This window comes from Dreissena polymorpha, chromosome 15, assembly GCF_020536995.1.
Source record: "Dreissena polymorpha isolate Duluth1 chromosome 15, UMN_Dpol_1.0, whole genome shotgun sequence".
Taxonomy (NCBI): Eukaryota; Metazoa; Mollusca; class Bivalvia; order Myida; family Dreissenidae; genus Dreissena; species Dreissena polymorpha.
The window spans coordinates 5,239,471-5,258,592 of record NC_068369.1 but is presented as its reverse complement, the minus strand read 5'-3'; the positions used below and the strand labels follow the sequence as shown (position 1 = coordinate 5,258,592).

Sequence of the window (19,122 nt, the reverse complement as noted above, 5' to 3'; positions counted from 1 at the left end):
TCAAAGTCACAAGAAAGTTTTAATTATTTTTCTTGACACAGACAGTAGCAAATTAACATGCTTATTATTCTTCCTTAACTTAAAACAAAACATTTTTTCCATATATTAAACTGTATAACTATTTTTATATCAACATTTTAACCATTTTTCCGGTACCTTTTGACAAAGTTACGTTTTTGTTTTGATCAGTTCATTTTATTGAATTTTCACAGACGAAACCAAAGTTTTGACTCTGAATAATAAATGAAATGCAGCACATGTTTTTATAAGTCTATAACTCTCGGTTTCTTAAATGAACTATTTAATAGAACTCTCGCTACACAAAGTTTTAGATCAAGATCAATTCAAGTGCAGTCTGATTAGAATCCAAAGTGTTCGCTTAACATCTTTAGAAGTACTGACTGAATGACAATTATGTTGAACATTTTGGATCCTGATCAAACTGCTTTTTTGGAGCCAAAATGGTCGCAATCGCCCTAAGGTCCATTTTCCTGTTATGTGGCTAAAATTTTCTCATGATTGATACAAATTATCATGATATAAAGCAAGTCTGTTGTCTATTAAATAGTATTTTTAGTGTGCATATTCCACCCATGGATGGAGTTGGTTGTTATTTAAAGCTTTAAAACAATGTAAAAAGTTTTTTAAGTATTTTTTATTTAAGTCGAATGCATGCTGTATTTGTTATAAACAAACATATAAAATAAAAAATAAAAAAAAATAATTATGATATACACTCAACAAAAGTTTAACGATCACTATAATACACTACACACCTGGCGTGTTTAATAGTCTCTATTGAAGCAATACAGTATAATACATGCGAAAGGTGCTTTTACCTATAAATATATATATATATATATAAATATGTTTACTATTATTATAAAAAGCTTCTACAACAGTGTAATGAGATATATAAAACACTTAAAGGTTAATGCAAGTATACATAAGGTTAAATTGGCTGAATTTTAAATTATAAAAAATAATCGGGTTTTTTTTGGTAGAATGCTCACTTTTGATGCTTTTATTTTAATTTATCCCCCCCCCCCCCCCCGACTCAATTTTTTTGAAAAAATACCCGTAAAACAAAAAATAAAAAATGCTGGCCTTATCGCCATTCGACTGTGTTTAGTTTGTCACAACATAACGATGTCGGGGCTTCAACAATACAGAAACAAAGGCAACATATTCTTGCTGTAAATTGCATGTGCGGAAATCATATAGATCTATGCTGGATTAAAAATAAAACCAAACGAATGTTTATTTGAGTAACACCGCAAACTGATGTAATATAACGGAAAACATGGCGTTTTTAAGATTATTTTTATTTTGTCAGAAATACTTGTATCTTTAGTAACTTTTTTGGTTAAATCTGACAAACCTAATTTTTAACAATTAAATGTGCGTGCACGTTACTTATGGTTTTAACATGTGCTGACACTATATAGACTGGAGTAAAAATGAAACAAAACTAGTGTTTCATCAAGCAGCTCCACAAAATGATGTAACATTACGGAAAACATGGGGTTTAAAACATTTTTTATTATTAGTTTGACTGTTATTATCAAACCTTTATCTTTACAGTATATTTGTGTGCATTCAAATAGTTCTAACATCTTGTATACAGGAAATTCGTGCATCAAGGCACATAAACCTTCGCGTTAAACACATGAAACATTAAATTGATTGTCGATTTTAATTGCATCAATCCCAATCCATAAACTGTAATTGTATCACCAATTAAACGACAACGTCACAATCCTGCTGTGACGCTTGCCCGTGTTCTATGGAGATTACTTTTTATTGGATTTCCCAGCATCCTTGCGAAGCTGCTCACGACGCTTTTCCCAGCGGCTTACTCGACGCAGGGGAAGACAACACAATCCTGATGCTGCGATTACCGCCCCTGCTAGGTAAAAAGAGACCGTGTAATCGCCCGTTGCGTCGAAAAGTGCACCTGGAATGTGAAGAAATAAAATGTTTTGAAGCGCGGCGTCTTCAAGTATTTGAATTCTAGATTAATTATGTTAATTAAAAAAAACAATGTTTGTAAAAATTTACCCAGTATCACGAAAACAAACGACAAAATGAGCGAAAACTTTGTTAGGGCGAACTTATTGTTGAAACGATGTTGTATCGATTAAAATACCATTCCATTTTATTTAGGCTGTATCATTTACGAAATGACGGACTCCTGATAGGCCTCAACTTTGCGTGTTTCAACTAACTCGACCGAAGCAAATGTTTGTGACGACCCTGAACTTGTAGTACCCAGGTGAGCTTTTGTGATCACTTTACACTTATGCTTCGTGCGGTTTGCGTCTTGCGTCGCCAATGTTTGATTCTTCACCAGTCTAGAGGTGACATTTTTGCTCAATCGTTATGAAACATGGTCTAAATGTTTATTTTGACAGTATCGAAGCCACAGTCGATTTTGGGTCATGTATGTCCAAAAATAAGATCACCGGGTATATTTAAAACAAGAAATATCTTTTAAAAAGATATACGGCGTTGATTGTGGTTGGAGTTTATGAAAGGTAAAGAGTTCAATGAATGAGATCAAGGATAGCGAAGTTCTTTCTGTGCAGTTCTTAGCTGCATCACACGCAGTACGGGATTTTACGCGGAGTTTTTGCGGCTTATTTTACATTATTACATATTGCTGGTCATAAACCTATACAAAACAGAAAACCAAAAGAATAATGGAAGTGAAATTAAAACATATGAGCCAACCGGCCACACGCGAAGTATCCGTACATATGTTAAATATTTATACGCGCGTTCTTCGAACAAGCCTGTTTTAGTGGTTTGTCGGGCATTGCTATTTGATTCGAGTATTAACAGAATCGAGAATCATCGCGCTCATGCTTAATACATTAGTCAATATGATGGAATAATTCTTGTTAAATTAATTAAAAATAATATTTATCATGGTATTGTTGAAAACACATTAAGAATCTATAATTGACATACTAAAATTATATCGTTGGATATCTTCATTTAACATCTTTCTGGTCTAAAAAAAGTTCAGTTCACATTGTTCACGCTATAGCGTCTTTATTATATGACGATTATTTTACTGGCCTCGAACTCCGGTCAGAACATAAGGCATTCGCGAAGACCCAGCGATGACCTGTTATAAACTCTGACATTCACACACACTAACCGCGAACTGACGAAGGTGTAGAATCTACGCACAAATTGTATTGATGTGAAGAGTTGGGTGTAAAACTGTTCTATCTATCATGCCTTTTCATAAGAGATAAAATTGTTTCATGCTGAACACGCAGTAAAACAGTGTTAGAAAGACGCTGCCATGTTTCCAATGTTTTGGTGGTATTCTCAAATCAGCCAATGGACTGAATGAAGTGTATTCATTCGTGGGTAGCCGCGGGCATTTTTATGAATGTAACCTAAAGGTCACCTAAGATCAAAAGTGACGTTAATCAGCTACGCCGAAAAACAAACAGTGTAACCACTCAAGAAGCCACATTTATGACTTGATGAGACTTGGACAGTATGTTAATCTTGACGGTGTCTAGGCCGAGTTCAAAAATGGGTCGCGTGCGTCAAAATAACTAGATAACCAGGTCTGATGTATGGGAAACCGTGTTACAGATAGAAGCCATTGTTAGAACTTAATTTTGGTAAGACTGTTTATCTTGACAATATCTAGACCAAGTCATGGACCAGGCGTGTCTAAAAAAACTAAGTCATCGTGTAAAATCTTTGCAAAAGAACGCTAGATAACCAACGTAGAGGACACGAACGTATACAGACCCTAGACAAGCACTACGGCTTACCCGCTAAGGGAATACCGACGAAAGCAGACCAATCCGAGGCAAGCACTTCGACTTACCAGCTGAGGGAAAACCGATGAACGTTAGACGTGTCCTAGACCAAAACTACGACTTACCCGCTAAGGGAGACCCGATAAACGTTAGACGTATCCTACTCCTAGGCAAACACTTCGACTTACCCGCTGAGGGAGACCCGATATCCTAGGCCATCACTTCGACTTACCCGCTAAGGGAGACCCGATAAACGTTAGACGTATCCTAGGCCATCACTTCGACTTACCCGCTAAGGGAGACCCGATAAACGTTAGACGTATCCTAGGCCATCACTTCGACTTACCCGCTAAGGGAAACCCGATAAACGTTAGACATATCCTACTCCTAGGCCAACACTTCGACTTACCCGCTAAGGGAGACCCGATAAACGTTAGACGTATCCTAGGCCATCACTTCGACTTACCCGCTGAGGGAGACCCGATAAACGTTAGACGTATCCTACTCCTAGGCCATCACTTCGACTTACCCGCTGAGGGAGACCCGATAAACGTTAGACGTATCCTACTCCTAGGCCAACACTTCGACTTACCCGCTGAGGGAGACCCGATAAACGTTAGACGTATCCTACTCCTAGGCCATCACTTCGACTTACCCGCTGAGGGAGACCCGATAAACGTTAGGCGTATCCTACTCCTAGGCCAACACTTCGACTTACCAGCTGAGGGAGACCCGATAAACGTTAGACGTATCCTACTCCTAGGCCAACACTTCGACTTACCCGCTGAGGGAGACCCGATAAACGTTAGACGTATCCTACTCCTAGGCCAACACTACGACTTACCCGCTGAGGGAGACCCGATAAACGTTAGACGTATCCTACTCCTAGGCCATCACTTCGACTTACCCGCTGAGGGAGACCCGATAAACGTTAGACGTATCCTACTCCTAGGCCAACACTTCGACTTACCCGCTGAGGGAGACCCGATAAACGTTAGACGTATCCTACTCCTAGGCCATCACTTCGACTTACCCGCTGAGGGAGACCCGATAAACGTTAGACGTATCCTACTCCTAGGCCAACACTTCGACTTACCCGCTGAGGGAGACCCGATAAACGTTAGACGTATCCTACTCCTAGGCCAACACTTCGACTTACCCGCTAAGGGAGACCCGATAAACGTTAGACGTATCCTAGGCCAACACTTCGACTTACCCGCTAAGGGAAACCCGATAAACGTTAGACGTATCCTAGGCCAACACTTCGACTTACCCGCTGAGGGAGACCCGATAAACGTTAGACGTATCCTACTCCTAGGCCATCACTTCGACTTACCCGCTGAGGGAGACCCGATTAACGTTAGACGTATCCTACTCCTAGGCCAACACTTCGACTTACCCGCTAAGGGAGACCCGATAAACGTTAGACGTATCCTACTCCTAGGCCAACACTTCGATTTACCCGCTGAGGGAGACCCGATCAACGTAAGACGTATCCTAGGCCATCACTTCGACTTACCCGCTAAGGGAGACCCGATGAACGTGGACAGACCCTGGGCCAACACCACGAGACCGAATGAGTTGGTGAGCTTGTCGATACCCAGGAGCTCCACTATGATGATGGAACGGAGCGAGATAAAAGCGGCTGCAGAAGAAATGTTACGGGCCACAAAATAGTGCAATTTTAATGTTGTATGCCTGTATACACATGTATATGTGGTGCTCTTATCAAAAACTTGATTTCTATAATGTTATCCTTGTATATGATAACATGTTCCTCTTAGAAAAATGTTCAAATTCCTGATGCATCTAAACTTTAAATCCTTTGCTTTCGTCGTAGCCTGTGCGGAAAGAGCCCTGACAGAACTCTTTAAAAATGAACCAGTATCTAATAACACGACTACATCAATTCGTTTGTTCAATTAACTTTGCTAACACAGTGGCCCATGAAATACTATAATTGTCACTAATGCAAAGCCCAAAAATGACCGCATTAGTAAATTAAATTTGTTAACGCTATGTCACATGAAATACTTAAAAGCTCACCAATGCAAAGACCAAAAATGACCGCATAAATTAATTGCATTTGTTAACACTATGTCCCATGAAACAATATAATGCTCACCAATGCACAGTCCAAAAATGACCGCATACGTGATGATCATGGCGTACGCCTTGTAGAGCGGGACGAACATGGTAAACACACCGCCGACGATTAGCGCCACGTTGTTGATGGAAAGGGCGTCGGTGCACGGCTTGTCGGACACCCATCCCACCAGGATTCTGCCGATGCTGTTCACAATTCCTATTGAAGATATGATCCAAGCGGACTGAAATAAGACAGTGTTTATTTCACGTAGTGGACATGGGACCGAGCCCTTTGAATTGGGAAAATGGTGTTGGTTTTACTATAACTGGGACATTGGTAAATTGTTTTGCTAGCAAATACTTTAAAATTAAGAATATAATTGTTTTTTTCTATTATATTTACTGAGGTACAACGTATAGTTTGAACAAAACACTGTTAGGAAAATGGCTACATACGAAGTATGCATAGCATAATGTCTCATGTTTATAAATACTTTTTACAATCATGATACTGGGGTAATACTTAATAGCTACGAGATACATGTACGCAATCCAGTAAGAGGCTTAGTAAATGTCGCTTGTTTAGGTCGACACTCGTCGTTGTACATTGTCGAGTGTCGTATCGTACGTCGAGTTAATTGTCGCGTGTCGACCCCAAAAGGAAACATGCGACATTTAATATGGCATGACCGGATTCCTTTATGAGGCTTGAAGACCAATTAGTTGCTCACTTATATACCTGTGATGACGACATGCCGTTTTCTTTCGCAATTTCAGGGATGTATATAAACGGCACGAAAAAACCTGTAAAGAAAAGAAGTGTCGTTTCCAAGAATATCATTTGTAATCAGGTCAGTCAATACAGTTCCCTACTTCGTTTAAAACGGACACATTGGGATTATATCGGCTTGTGAACTAAAGTGGACAATTCATATGAACAATAGCTCATTATGAATTACTATTTCAGTTAACCAATCGAAACAATATCAGGAACCTCAACGCGATATTGAAATGTACGTTGCTTCTCAAACATGCGAACAAACTCTCACGAATGTATGACTTAACATTGTAACTAATATGCATACTTTTATACAATTACTCGATCCATTTGAAATTGCCATGAAATATACCTAGAAGAACTTGAATAAATATGTGTGCTATTGTTTTAAAGACAATGTTTTTGCTCTTACGATTCATTGCTTCAAATACCTTTTTTTCAAATAAACGTGCCTCCCATAGGATCACAAAGTTTTACATTTCGACATCTTGTTTATAACAATTAATATTTGCTTTGACATAATTACCTCTTTACCCATGTTAAAAAGGTTCAAACCGGAAGATACATAGATTTTGTTATAAATGCAATAAGTTCAAGTTGATGGTTAAGTTTCAAAAACACATGGAAACATAGAATAACTAGATGATTCCAAAAGGATAACAACTTTTTATTTTATTGTATGCTTTCCGGTGGTTTATAGAGAAATATCGGTGAATTAAAACTGATAATTTCACTGTTTCAAACAATGAAAATTATCAGTGAAAATTATCGATAATTTTCACTGTTTATGTTAAATGACGTCATTTTTTGACGAAATGACGTCATTTTCCCAACGAAATTCTTAAGTTAAACACTTTAACAATGTATATAAACTGTGAAATAAAGCATAAAATAAAAAGAAAATTTGTTGTGTTCGGTGGATTATCGATTTTAATTCACTCGTGATCATATAAAATGTATATTTTCACTCGTGGCTGCGCCACTCGTGAAAATATTATTTTCTATGATCACTCGTGAACTAAAATCGATAATCCACCGAATCCAACAAATATCCTCTATAGTAATATGCAGCGGGTAATATTTGTGCTATCTAATTCCCCTAGCTGGAAACAAAGTGGTAACCTGTGTGCATGGTTTTGAATACATACAAACCCATAATCTTACATAGGTAAAGGCTGATATCGTCGTGTTGTGACATATCGGCGTTATCAGTATTATTTCGTTCGTTCCACATATCAAAATAATTAATTCATTATAAAAACTGGCATAACTGAGGTGCGTCATGAGAAAATGGGTCTTATTTCATAGTATTTTAACAAATTAACACAATAGTCGTCGATACATAGATTTTTAAGAAACCCAACCGGATGATAAAAAAAATAGTGATATGGTAAATTGAAAGCGTTGTACTATCATGTAATAGCTCGCATTCCGGTCGCAGCCGATGTAATAAAATTTGAAAACGTACGTTATTATAGATTACGGGGAGATGCATTACATCGTCTCTAATCTAAAACTTTCAAGTTACAATTGACCTTATCCTCAAGTCCAAAAACAGATGCAACGCAGCGCGCCAGTAGGTCCCTGGGTCTAAAACCAAGGGGACAGCGCGTAGTCTGCCTGTCTGTCAATTATACGACTTCATTGTAATACATTGAGACTTGTTCTGGGAAAACTGGTCTTATTGCATGTGCGTAAAGTGTCATCCCAGATTAGCATGTGCAGTCCGCACAGGCTAATCAGGAACACTTTCCGCCTTAACTTGATTTTTTCGGTAAGGACGGACTTCCTTGAAACTAAAAATACCATAAAAGCGAAAAGTGCCGTCCCTGATTAGCTTGTGCGGACTGCACAGGCTAATCTGGGAAGACACTTTACGCACATGCATTAAGCCCAGTTTTCTCATAATACGGCTCCATTTATTATACACTAACATATCTATTACTCACCCATCATACATAGGAAACACGCCATGAGGTAAAGGACGAACGTTGGACTCTTCAAAAGAGAGAAATCAAACATGGTCTTGAATATTTTTCCGCAGGACGACTCGGTGGTTTCCGTATCTTCCTCCGCGTTCTTTTCGTGAACGCTGAGCATGCTTCGCACGAAATTCACTTCGTTTCCGGCTCTGACGTATTCGGGAAGGTGCTGAACGCTTCCGCTGTAAAAAATGTCTTTCCTATCCATAGGCTTCATCACATGCCAACTCTTCGAGTTTCTGCTGTGGACATTTGTTCCCGACTCTAAGAGCACCATACTGTTGCCGAGCCGGGCTACATTAGAGGTTTCATGGCACGATTCCATTGACTTACACCTATAAATGGGCGAATCCGTCTTCATAATTTGCACCACAGGATTGACCAAGGGCGCTTTTGCCTCTTTTTCGTAGCTTGGTTCAAATTCATCTTCTTTGCTTTTTTCCACGACGCTTTGACTTTCGTTGTATGACAGAGGTCGAAACAATGCAGCAAAAACGGCCCCGTTGAGCGAAAGACCGGATAAAATCCACATGGCACCCTTCCAATTGTATGTCCCAAGCAGGAGCTCGCTTAGAGGTGCGAACACGAAGCTGCCGACGCCACTTCCACAAACGGCTATACCCGTCGCAAGCGCTCGTCGTTTATCGAAGTAGTAACCCACCATTACAATCGCGGGAAGGTACATCAAACCGAACCCCAAACCTATAATACAGATGTGTACGCGGGACACTTAACATGTTAACTCAAAGAATTCTTATTACAAAGAAAGTATACTTTTAAAATGTAACCCATTTACAAACGAATCTGCCAGACAGGTGTTTATTCCGTTGTTAAGGAATTGGTATCATCATTTTCAATAAAATACATATAAACCTTTCGGATTCTAATAGTCTAAATGCTATTAATTTATTCCATACAAATATAAACAAAGGTAAACACCACTGGACAAATCACCTCCACAGAATCCGTAGAGGAGTATCATGACGTTGATGTCGGGCGAGAACGTGCACACGAAGAACGAAACTGATGTCACAACGGCGCCAATCATCGCCACCTTGCGGCAGCCGTATATGTTCACTAGCGCGCTCACCAGTGGACCTACAAAAGAGATCGATGATCTTTGTTAAAAACTTATAATGTTTATTGTATGACGAATAAAACAAAAACAACTATGCATCATACTATTCATGTACCATTTTAGTATGGCATTGGCCTTTCAGCTAGTGACACGGTCCTTGCCCCTTATACTTATACATATTGGCGAAAATTAAATGTTCTATGTTAAAGTTTTTAACTTGTGCTACATTTTTTGTTTTATAACAAACTGACTTCACTGGCGTAATCCACATAATTATGCATTGATAGTATAGCATTAACGTATCTGGCATCAACAGAACAGTATGTTTAAATTTTGTAATCATTTATTTTTTATCTTCGTGCATGTCCGTGCATGAATATCCTTTTTGTTCAATTATTTAAGTAGCCGTTAAAATATTAAGTTATTACTAAAGAACGTTGGGGTGCGTTTTAACTCACCAACGGTTAGGTAGGTCCCGCTCAGTACCGAATTGATGGAGGCGGTGACGCTCCGGTTGGTGCCGAAGTGCTCCTGGAAGTCGTTGAAAAAGAAGCCGAACGTAAAGCATATCCCGTCCACAATCACTCCCACCATGAAGGATGCCATGGTAACCACCCAGCCCCACCCGCCGTCCGGTGGGATTGGGACCAGTCCTGAGCCGGCGCCAATTATTTCACAATTTCCATCGTCCTCAGCAGCAGACGCACCCACATATCCGGTGACTGGTTTTCCTTTTTCAGACGACGCCATCTTGCCGTCGATCGTTAAGTCATCTTTTCGGTTGGACGCCGCGTTCCCATTCTTGGAATCATTGTTGAGTAGCCGGGCCATGTGTTGGTTATATTTGTGTTCGATCCGTTAAAATGTGACAATTCTTCCTTATTTTGGTTCTATGAATCGTAAATTAAACTGAGATAACACGTGATTTACTGCTCTATTTTCTTTCTTTTTTTGTTATCAATCATCCAGGAAAATATTGTTTAATAAATATTTGTTTTTGTTGTTTCATCACATTCGATATAATTAAAAAATCACATTATTATACATGTCCATGTAATGTTGCATTGTATAATAGTGAAAATCGTCGATAAGCATAAAATAATAGTACATATATGATAGCATTTGGGCAGCGATAACATTGGGGCATACAGTTGTATATATCTTGAACGAGAGCGGATTGAGGGCCTCGTGAGAGATCGCTGAAGATAATCGGTGAAACAGAGCTCATTGGGTTGTAAATGTGAGTCCAACTATGCGACACAAGGGATGAAACAAGTACAGCTGATTTTAGAAGATTACAATTTACAGAAAAATGAGCCACACACAACTTTAAACTAGTTTAACGCTAAGTACTAAATTATGTACTGTCATTGATACTCAGACAACCTGTTTTGTTTTCCCTCCACGGCCTTGGGCCGGCACACTAGGTGAGACGCGACACGAGATATTGGCCTATAAATTGACAAAATAAGTTACTTCAGATTACCGTTAGGTTAGTTTTAAACCAAATAAGAGTTATTATATTCATTTAGTGTTATCAACTGGTATGTAGACAGCTAAATGAATTTTGTAACCATTCATGACCATTAATTCTATGACGCATGTTTTATAAAAAAAAAATGTGAAAAACACACTTTTCAAATAAGAATAATGGCTGTATATTTGCCTATACTCACTTATTTTAGTCGTTTTTGGAAATGTCAAACATGCTTCGGAAAATATTAATCGGACAGTTGCTTATACATGTAAAAATATAACGGGTACGACATTTATGTTTTGGTAATTTCAATTAATAAAAAAGCATCAAATTAGGTATTTTTATCCATTAATAGTTTAATTGACCTTTTAAAAGCGTTCAAACGCAAAAAGCATTTCAATATACAGGTACGGTATATGTCGTTTAGCCAAGTGATTTTCCTTAGACCTCCTTCATACGAGCTCAGTCATCAATTTATAGTCCAAAGACTGTATAACCGCAAACTAAAAAGAGTCCATACTAAAGAATTCAAACGTTTCATAACATATATACATATAAATACACACACATGTATGTGTGTGTTTCTAAAGGCATAATTTCACTAAGGTCGCAGTGAAGTACAATTATAGACTCCGTGCAGCGTTATAATTTATGGCGTAAATGAGTCGTCGATTGTACAGGGGTTATCATGTTATAAATTGTAAATGTCAGTTATGTAATGGCTCTGTGTTTAGTTGTGTTAAGCGTCTTAACAAAAAGATGCATTTGCTTTGCATTTATCTTTCGAGTCCCTAAATTCAAGTTGCATTCAACCTGAAGTTGTGCAGACAGACATTCATGCGATGAATTATGACTTACTTGCGCTCACTTAGTATCCAGCTGTTACATTCCATACCCTATTTAAATTTTATCAGTACATGCTAGATACTACAAAGCAGGGTAGATGTTTAACGCTTATATACAGTGATATAAATATTATCTAAACAAGAAACACATATAAATGTGAACTCACGTTCAATATATTAAATGGGCAATACAGCCGGACAAGATGACATAATTTGGAAGAAATTGTTAGTGAAGCATTTGTAAAAAAAAAACATGCACATTTATTATTTATTATGACTTTAATTTTTGGTAAGGGCTATTGTAAAACAAACGAGACAGGAATCACATATACAAACATCACGAAACAATAGAAAACTGCTTCAAATTGTTTTCAATCATGCATTGTTGCGGGTTTTATGTTGTCAAGGTAGATGCGCAAAAGTCACGCATAGGTAATTGAAGACACATGTGGTTAGCGTGTGGCTATGATATAAATTAGTGAAAATATTATTTTCAATGAAAAATAATCAAATTATAACGAAATTGATTATTCTCTGAAATAAAAAAAATTCACTATCAAATATATATATATATATATATATATATATATATATATATATATATATATATATATATATATATATATATATATATATATATATATATATATATATATATATATATAACAAGGTATTCAACTCAAAAGGACCCGAAAACAAGTTACATCGCTTTGAACAGACATAACTTCATCAATTGTAATATTTTTACAAATGCTGGGTCAAATTTTAAGAAAAAAAACACGATACACAACTCGCGTGACATACTCGTCATCGATCAGACCCGATTTAAGTATGAAATTTGCAGGAATAGACACACCTTCGTACGGAATACCGTCAGTGCCATCGTGGTTACACATTGAATCCAGAGGGCGACAATGCCATAGTGCGATAGTAGGATGGCGACAATGCGATAGGACGATGGCGACAATGCGATTGAACGATAGTACTACTATTGCGTTTTCGCATTGTCGCCATCGTACTATCGAATTGTCGCGATCGTACTATCGCGTTTTATCGCGTTGTCGCATCATCGCCATCGTACAAACGCATTGTCGCCATCGTATTGTCGCACTGTCGTCATCGTATTCTCGCGCTATCGCATTGTCGCCATCGTACTATCGCACTTTCGCACTCGTACTATCGCACTGTCGTCATTGTATTATCGCACTATCGCATTGTCGCAATGTCGCCATCGTACTATCGCATTGTACACAAACAGTACAGTACAGTACACAAACTATTATTATTGCAGAAACAAAATGGATGACTTTATAAAGATGTACTTTGAAAGAGGTTACATTTATAATGAAATAAGACTAAAACCCGATCTGTGACAAACCATATGCCGAACTGTAAAGTATTTTTTAAAGTGGTTCCATCTAGAAAAAAAAACGATAAGCGCATGTTTACCGGAAGGCGATAGACGACAATGCAGCAGTACGATCACGACACTGCGACAGTACGTCATCGTACTATCGCGTTATCGTACTGTCGTCATCGTATTATCGATTGTCGCCATCGTACTATCACACTGTCGCATTGTCGTAATCGAACTATCGCGTTGTCGCATTGTCGCCATTGTACTATCGCATTGTCGCCATCGTACTATCGCACTGTCGCCATCGTACTTTCGCACTGTCGCCATCGTACTATCGCAGTGTCGCCCTCTGGATTTTAATGTGTAACCACGATGGCCTAACGGTATTCCGTACCTTCGCGTTGGACCAATGAATCACTCGAGTGTTTAACGGGATCTTTCCACGTTTTGGTAAATTGACAAAATTGAAAAAGATTCGCAAATTTTCGTTTTAGTTATGATATTTGTGAGGAAACTGTGTTACTGAACATTTACCATGGTCTAATATAGCCATTATATGCATCTTTTGACGATTTTAAAACCTAAAAATTATAAAGCGTCGCAACGCGAAACGATTGAATAATTTGGAGAGTTCTGTTGTTGTCGTTAAATTTTGTGACACTATTAAGATTGCTTTTATAAGGTATAAAATACATCACCTATGTATACTCGGCATAATAGCCGAGAGGGTAAAAGCGTTAATACACTAGGACCTCGGCAAGACTCCAGGGGTCACTGGTTCGAAACCTGCTCCAGGCAAAGTTTTTTTCCTTTTTTCAATTTTATTCTTTATTTCTTACTGCAGATTTTACGATCGAATGTTTACATCTATCAATAGAAAGCATTTAATGAATAACTTCAGAACATGCCAAAATCTGTGAAAAGGCCCCTTAAAAATGTCGGCCAGTAGAAATGTATGTTAATAAAGGTTTCAAACGGCGCTGGACAGTTAGTTCTGATGCATAGTGTAACGACAAGAACGGTAAGAATGTTGTATCATACGTTATATTGAATTATCTTACCAAGGTCCGTGAACTTTGCAGGGAAAATACCATTTACTCCGTGAAGATTTCAGTCTGCAAGAAGTAGTCACTTATTTTTATGTCGAAACAATTCAAGTGTTGCTCATTCGTTTCGGATTTCTTAAATAAAGACTCCAACGTTTCATTTTGCTATATATTATTATGCTCCCCCAAATGTTTTTGGGGGAGCATATAGTCGCCGCTTCGTCAGTCCGTGCGTGTGTCCGTCCGTCCGTGCACAATTTTGTCCGGGCTATTTATCAGCAATCAATGACCGGAATTCAATTAAACTTTATGGGAAGCTTCACTACCAAGAGGAGATGTGCATATTATCAGCCGGTTCTGGTCGGATGATTTTTCACAGAGGTATGGCCCTTTGAAATTTTCTATAAACTGTACATATAGTGCAATTCTTGTCCGGGCTATTTCTCCCCCAACTACTAACTGGAATTCAATGAAGCTTTATGGGAAGCTTAACCACCTTGAGGAGATGCGCATGCTATTTGTGGGTTCTGGTTAGATGATTTATTTAGAGAGTTATGGCCTTTTGAAATGTTTAAGTTGCTAAACCATCCATCGTATTATTTTGTCCAAAGTTATGCCCCTCAAGACGTTTTCTTTTATCTGAATATATAGTGCAATATTGTGACAAAGAAAACCTTTGGGGAGCATCACCCGTCTCTGACGGTTTCTTGTTTAAACTTTGTTTTTGGTGCAATAATTAAAAGAAAATTTAAAGAATTGATGTAATGTCTTGAAATTATTGATTTTTAGGAATTATGCTGTATGGCCATTTGAATTTTTTAAGTTGCTAAACCATTCATCGTATTATTTTGTCCAAAGTTATGCCACTCAATACGTTTCCTTTTATCTTAATATATAGTGCAATATTGTGAAAATAAAACAACCTTTGGGGAGCATCACCCGTCTCCGACGGTTTCTTGTTTATGATAATGCTTTTCAGTGGAATATTGCATTTTGGGTGAAATAAAGCTGCATTGCAGCGAACGATATAAACCAAATCACCGATACTATATGAAAATATTTTTTAAATCGCAATATTGTTCAGCTCAATACCATTACATCGGTTTACCGGTGCTTTCCTTTCAAAATAAAATGCATGTAGATTATTCAAAAATATTATTTCTACTTTAAATGCACGAATACTGTCAACAAAACTATGTTTGAACCACAACTACTTACGGATTATGACACTTTTTTTTAACCGCCATCTATGCTGTTGTGAAGTATATATTTTGAATGACGTCAGTAAGCATAAATGCATGGCGTTTAAGCTTTTTTCGCGTATTTTTTTAAATTATTTTTGATTCATTATAGCCCCAATCAGCTGCACATAAATCAAATGTTCTGAGGATTAATTAAGTTAACATAAAAGTTATATTCGAGTTTTCTAATTATCTTACTAATTGCTCTTCTAGGTCTGAAATCCCCATCCTCGTCGCAAATGTTATAACAAACGAAGAGTAATACATTTAAGATATTTACGTGCATACGACCTCGACGTTAAATTTACTTCCGACAGGCCACGAGAGACTCGGAGGCATGCGCTGCCGCTTATACGTATCACTTGTTGACATAGGTATAGAACGCATATGCAACCAAGCGCATCATCGATATTCGCAACTATATTTCCGTCGAATAATAGTAACAAATAACTACGACACTGTGGTATACCGCTGGTATTTTAAGAAAAAAAAATACAACTTTTTCTATTATTTTGTTACGAATCGTTCATACTATTTCACAAATTGATTTTTTCCGCGAAAAAATACGACTTCGCCGCACTTTGTATTACTTCAGAACGGTTATTTCGGAACACTTCGTACTTCATTTGACGTCATTTAGACTGTTTTACTATGTTCCTACTCATTATTTCGAACAAAACTCGAAACGCATTGACAGCCTAGCTTGGGCATATTGAGAAAACTTTCGCCTGAGTTTCCAAGGAAGAGAAAATAATTGGTGTTGTTTGTGGAGATCAGTGAAGTTGAACTGGGATTAAAGCCGATTCCACTACGCTCCTAGTTGTCACCATACTACAAAATGTAGTATATTAATTATTATCCTGCCACATGCCTTTAATTAAATCAGCCCGATAACCAAAAAGATATTAGGCTAGATGACCACGTGACCTCGAATATCCGTCAGTTGCTGTCCGCGCATGCGCACGCCTGTACTATTTTCTATTTATAAAATATACTTGTTTTCAATATAAAAAATTACAACATACGTGTAAAGTACTGTTTGTTTAAAAATTATTATTTTAACAGCATAATTTCGTCTTTGTGTATTGAATTAATAACGATTGACTCGATTTCTGTGTTGTTTAACAAGACGGAAGCTAGCCTAAGCGTTTTGCATGACGTGACGTCACAATGTTTTTGCTGCGGCGAATGTTTTCCCATATTAAATATTTAAACACAAAATACTGGAAAACTATATAATTTAGAAACATTTCAACAAATGTTGTAAATTTGACAGGATAAATAGAATAATAGGATGGTGACGTGGATGGAGAATGGTTATCGGAGGATCTTATCCGCCTTCGGCTCACCCGATAACTTCCTCCGACTTGCCAGATAACCATTCTCCACCCACGTCACCAACCTATTATTCTCTATTATACTACAGCCACCCACGGATTCTAGATTACACGGATAAGAAACGGGACCGTTACGCCAAATATCTTGTCGTGTCTAAGTCACGTGACCGTGTCGTAACTATCGATCTTTTATCGAAGCGCCGAGGTTATAAATTTGATGTACTCACTCACGTATTTTGTTAAATTATAGTTTCATTTCTAGGCCGATTTTGACAAATTATATATCATTAGAAAGCTAACGTAACGTAGTTTTCAGATATATCATTATATATTGAGTTTTTCTTCTGATTTCGGCAGCCCGGCGAGTTATAACTTTAACTTTTGCAAATAACATACCGTTTTGGAGTTTTAGAATCTAGATTTACGGTTGACATGTTCGTACTTTATACCGATTTGTAGCGTTTATATTTGGAGTTCAGTTTTAAAAATAACATCTTGCTTAGGAGAATAGAATTCTGTATACGATAGAAAAAAAAAATTGTTTAAAAACTAAAGTAATTAAGGAATGAAGGCGGGAAAATGTAGCGCGCGTTCCTAACGCTCTGAACTGATGCTACGGTCTTGGCGATTATGCTTTTGTTTAGATACCGGCCATTGAATTTCCTTTGCCATGATTATTATATTTTTTATGAAATATATTGAAATATTTTGTTCTAGAGACATATCCATAAAGCTAAGTATTAATGAAGCTTAATAAATTTACGATTTCAGCTCTTGATTATAACACAGAAAGGGTGTTAATTTTATGATGAAACAGCGTATACAAATGTATAGCGGACCCTCTTGATATTTTTCGGCTTTGCATACTTCAAATATAATGGGTGTCAAAACATTCATCGTTTGTTGTTTATTATCAAAAAGGTAATTATGTAAAATTATATGAAAGGTTATTAACCATAAATTATAAATTAATTAAAATTATTTAAAGATTCTTGAAAATCACGGTCAACTGTCTATGCATGTATATTGAAATATCTTTATAAGTTAACAGAGTTATAAATATATAGAATTCTAAATTTAAACACTGTATTATTTGTATTTTTCGGAAAGATTATTCATACACTCTTTATAGGACTACGAAATGACGGAGTTTTTTTACCGGTACCCGCTAAATACGTCAAATGTTAAGTATTAGATTTTTTAAATGTTTAAAATGTACATGTATAGGTATTAAGCACTTATAATTATTGTGATTTAGCTGGCTGACATCTATACAGTATTTAGTTTATGGCAATCTGTATGGGCAGATGACTATAAATGTTTTCAATACGCTACATATCTCATAAACGCAAAATTGAGTATTGGGCGTTACATTACTCCAAGAAATGACCACTAATACCACGAGAAGACATGGAGGTATCATAAAAAGTGTAATCTGACCAGACATTGCCACCTGTGGTTAGGGACCAATATACAAGTATAGGTCCCTGCTGTGGCGTATGACACCATAGTGTTATTTAGTATTGGTCGGCACAGTATCTGATCATAACGAGATAATTGGTTTGTGCTGAACACAGGGGCAATAAAACCACAGATCTATCAATAAACAAGATTATTGAGATATCTTTTTTTGAACACCGCGATAAAAATGCTCAAACCGGGATCCAGACATAAGCCCCCCAGGACAAAACCCCCCCAATGAAAAAATGAACATTTGGACAATTGCCCCCCAGAAGAAATGACAGGTAGGATATAAGCCCCCCAGTGCTTATTTTGCATCTGGACATTTGCCCCCCAGTGCTTATTTTAGAAGTGGACATTTGCCCCCCAGTGCCTTATTTTAAACGACATTACTTGATTGAGCAGATAATCATGTCCAATTATCACCACCTTTTAATCCTTTTGATTGATTAAATACAGAAGCCTTTAATTTTCATTAACTAGTATATGATCAAAGCCACATGTAACACCACTAACAAGCTGATAATCCTTTTGATTGATTAATTAAAAACAATTCAAATTCTTTAAGATGTTTGTTTTACCTAAGATTAGGCAATTTAAGTGAGTTTTTGGACCTTTTTTATTTCGAATTATAATGATCC

The 19,122-nt window shown here is 37.3% G+C and overlaps 1 protein-coding gene across 7 annotated transcripts; it reads right to left on the bottom strand.

The window, feature by feature from the left end:
- Positions 1-1,037: 1,037 nt before the first annotated feature.
- Positions 1,038-15,726, bottom strand: LOC127861253 (monocarboxylate transporter 12-like). 7 transcript variants are annotated; one of them, XM_052399688.1, is made up of 9 exons: positions 12,053-12,149; positions 11,104-11,169; positions 10,176-10,607; positions 9,594-9,737; positions 8,607-9,341; positions 6,619-6,683; positions 5,917-6,121; positions 5,311-5,436; positions 1,309-1,957 (listed from the first exon to the last, which is right to left on the bottom strand). In XM_052399688.1, exons 3-9 carry the CDS (start codon positions 10,546-10,548, stop codon positions 1,794-1,796), a joined length of 1,812 nt encoding a protein of 603 aa, XP_052255648.1. In that variant the 5' UTR covers positions 10,549-10,607; positions 11,104-11,169; positions 12,053-12,149; the 3' UTR covers positions 1,309-1,793. The 7 variants fall into 7 exon arrangements, with proteins under 7 accessions (XP_052255650.1, XP_052255648.1, XP_052255644.1 ...); XM_052399684.1 differs by having other exon boundaries at positions 10,176-10,916; positions 12,053-12,145; XM_052399686.1 differs by having other exon boundaries at positions 10,176-10,662; positions 12,053-12,145.
- Between the last annotated feature and the right edge of the window lie 3,396 nt (positions 15,727-19,122).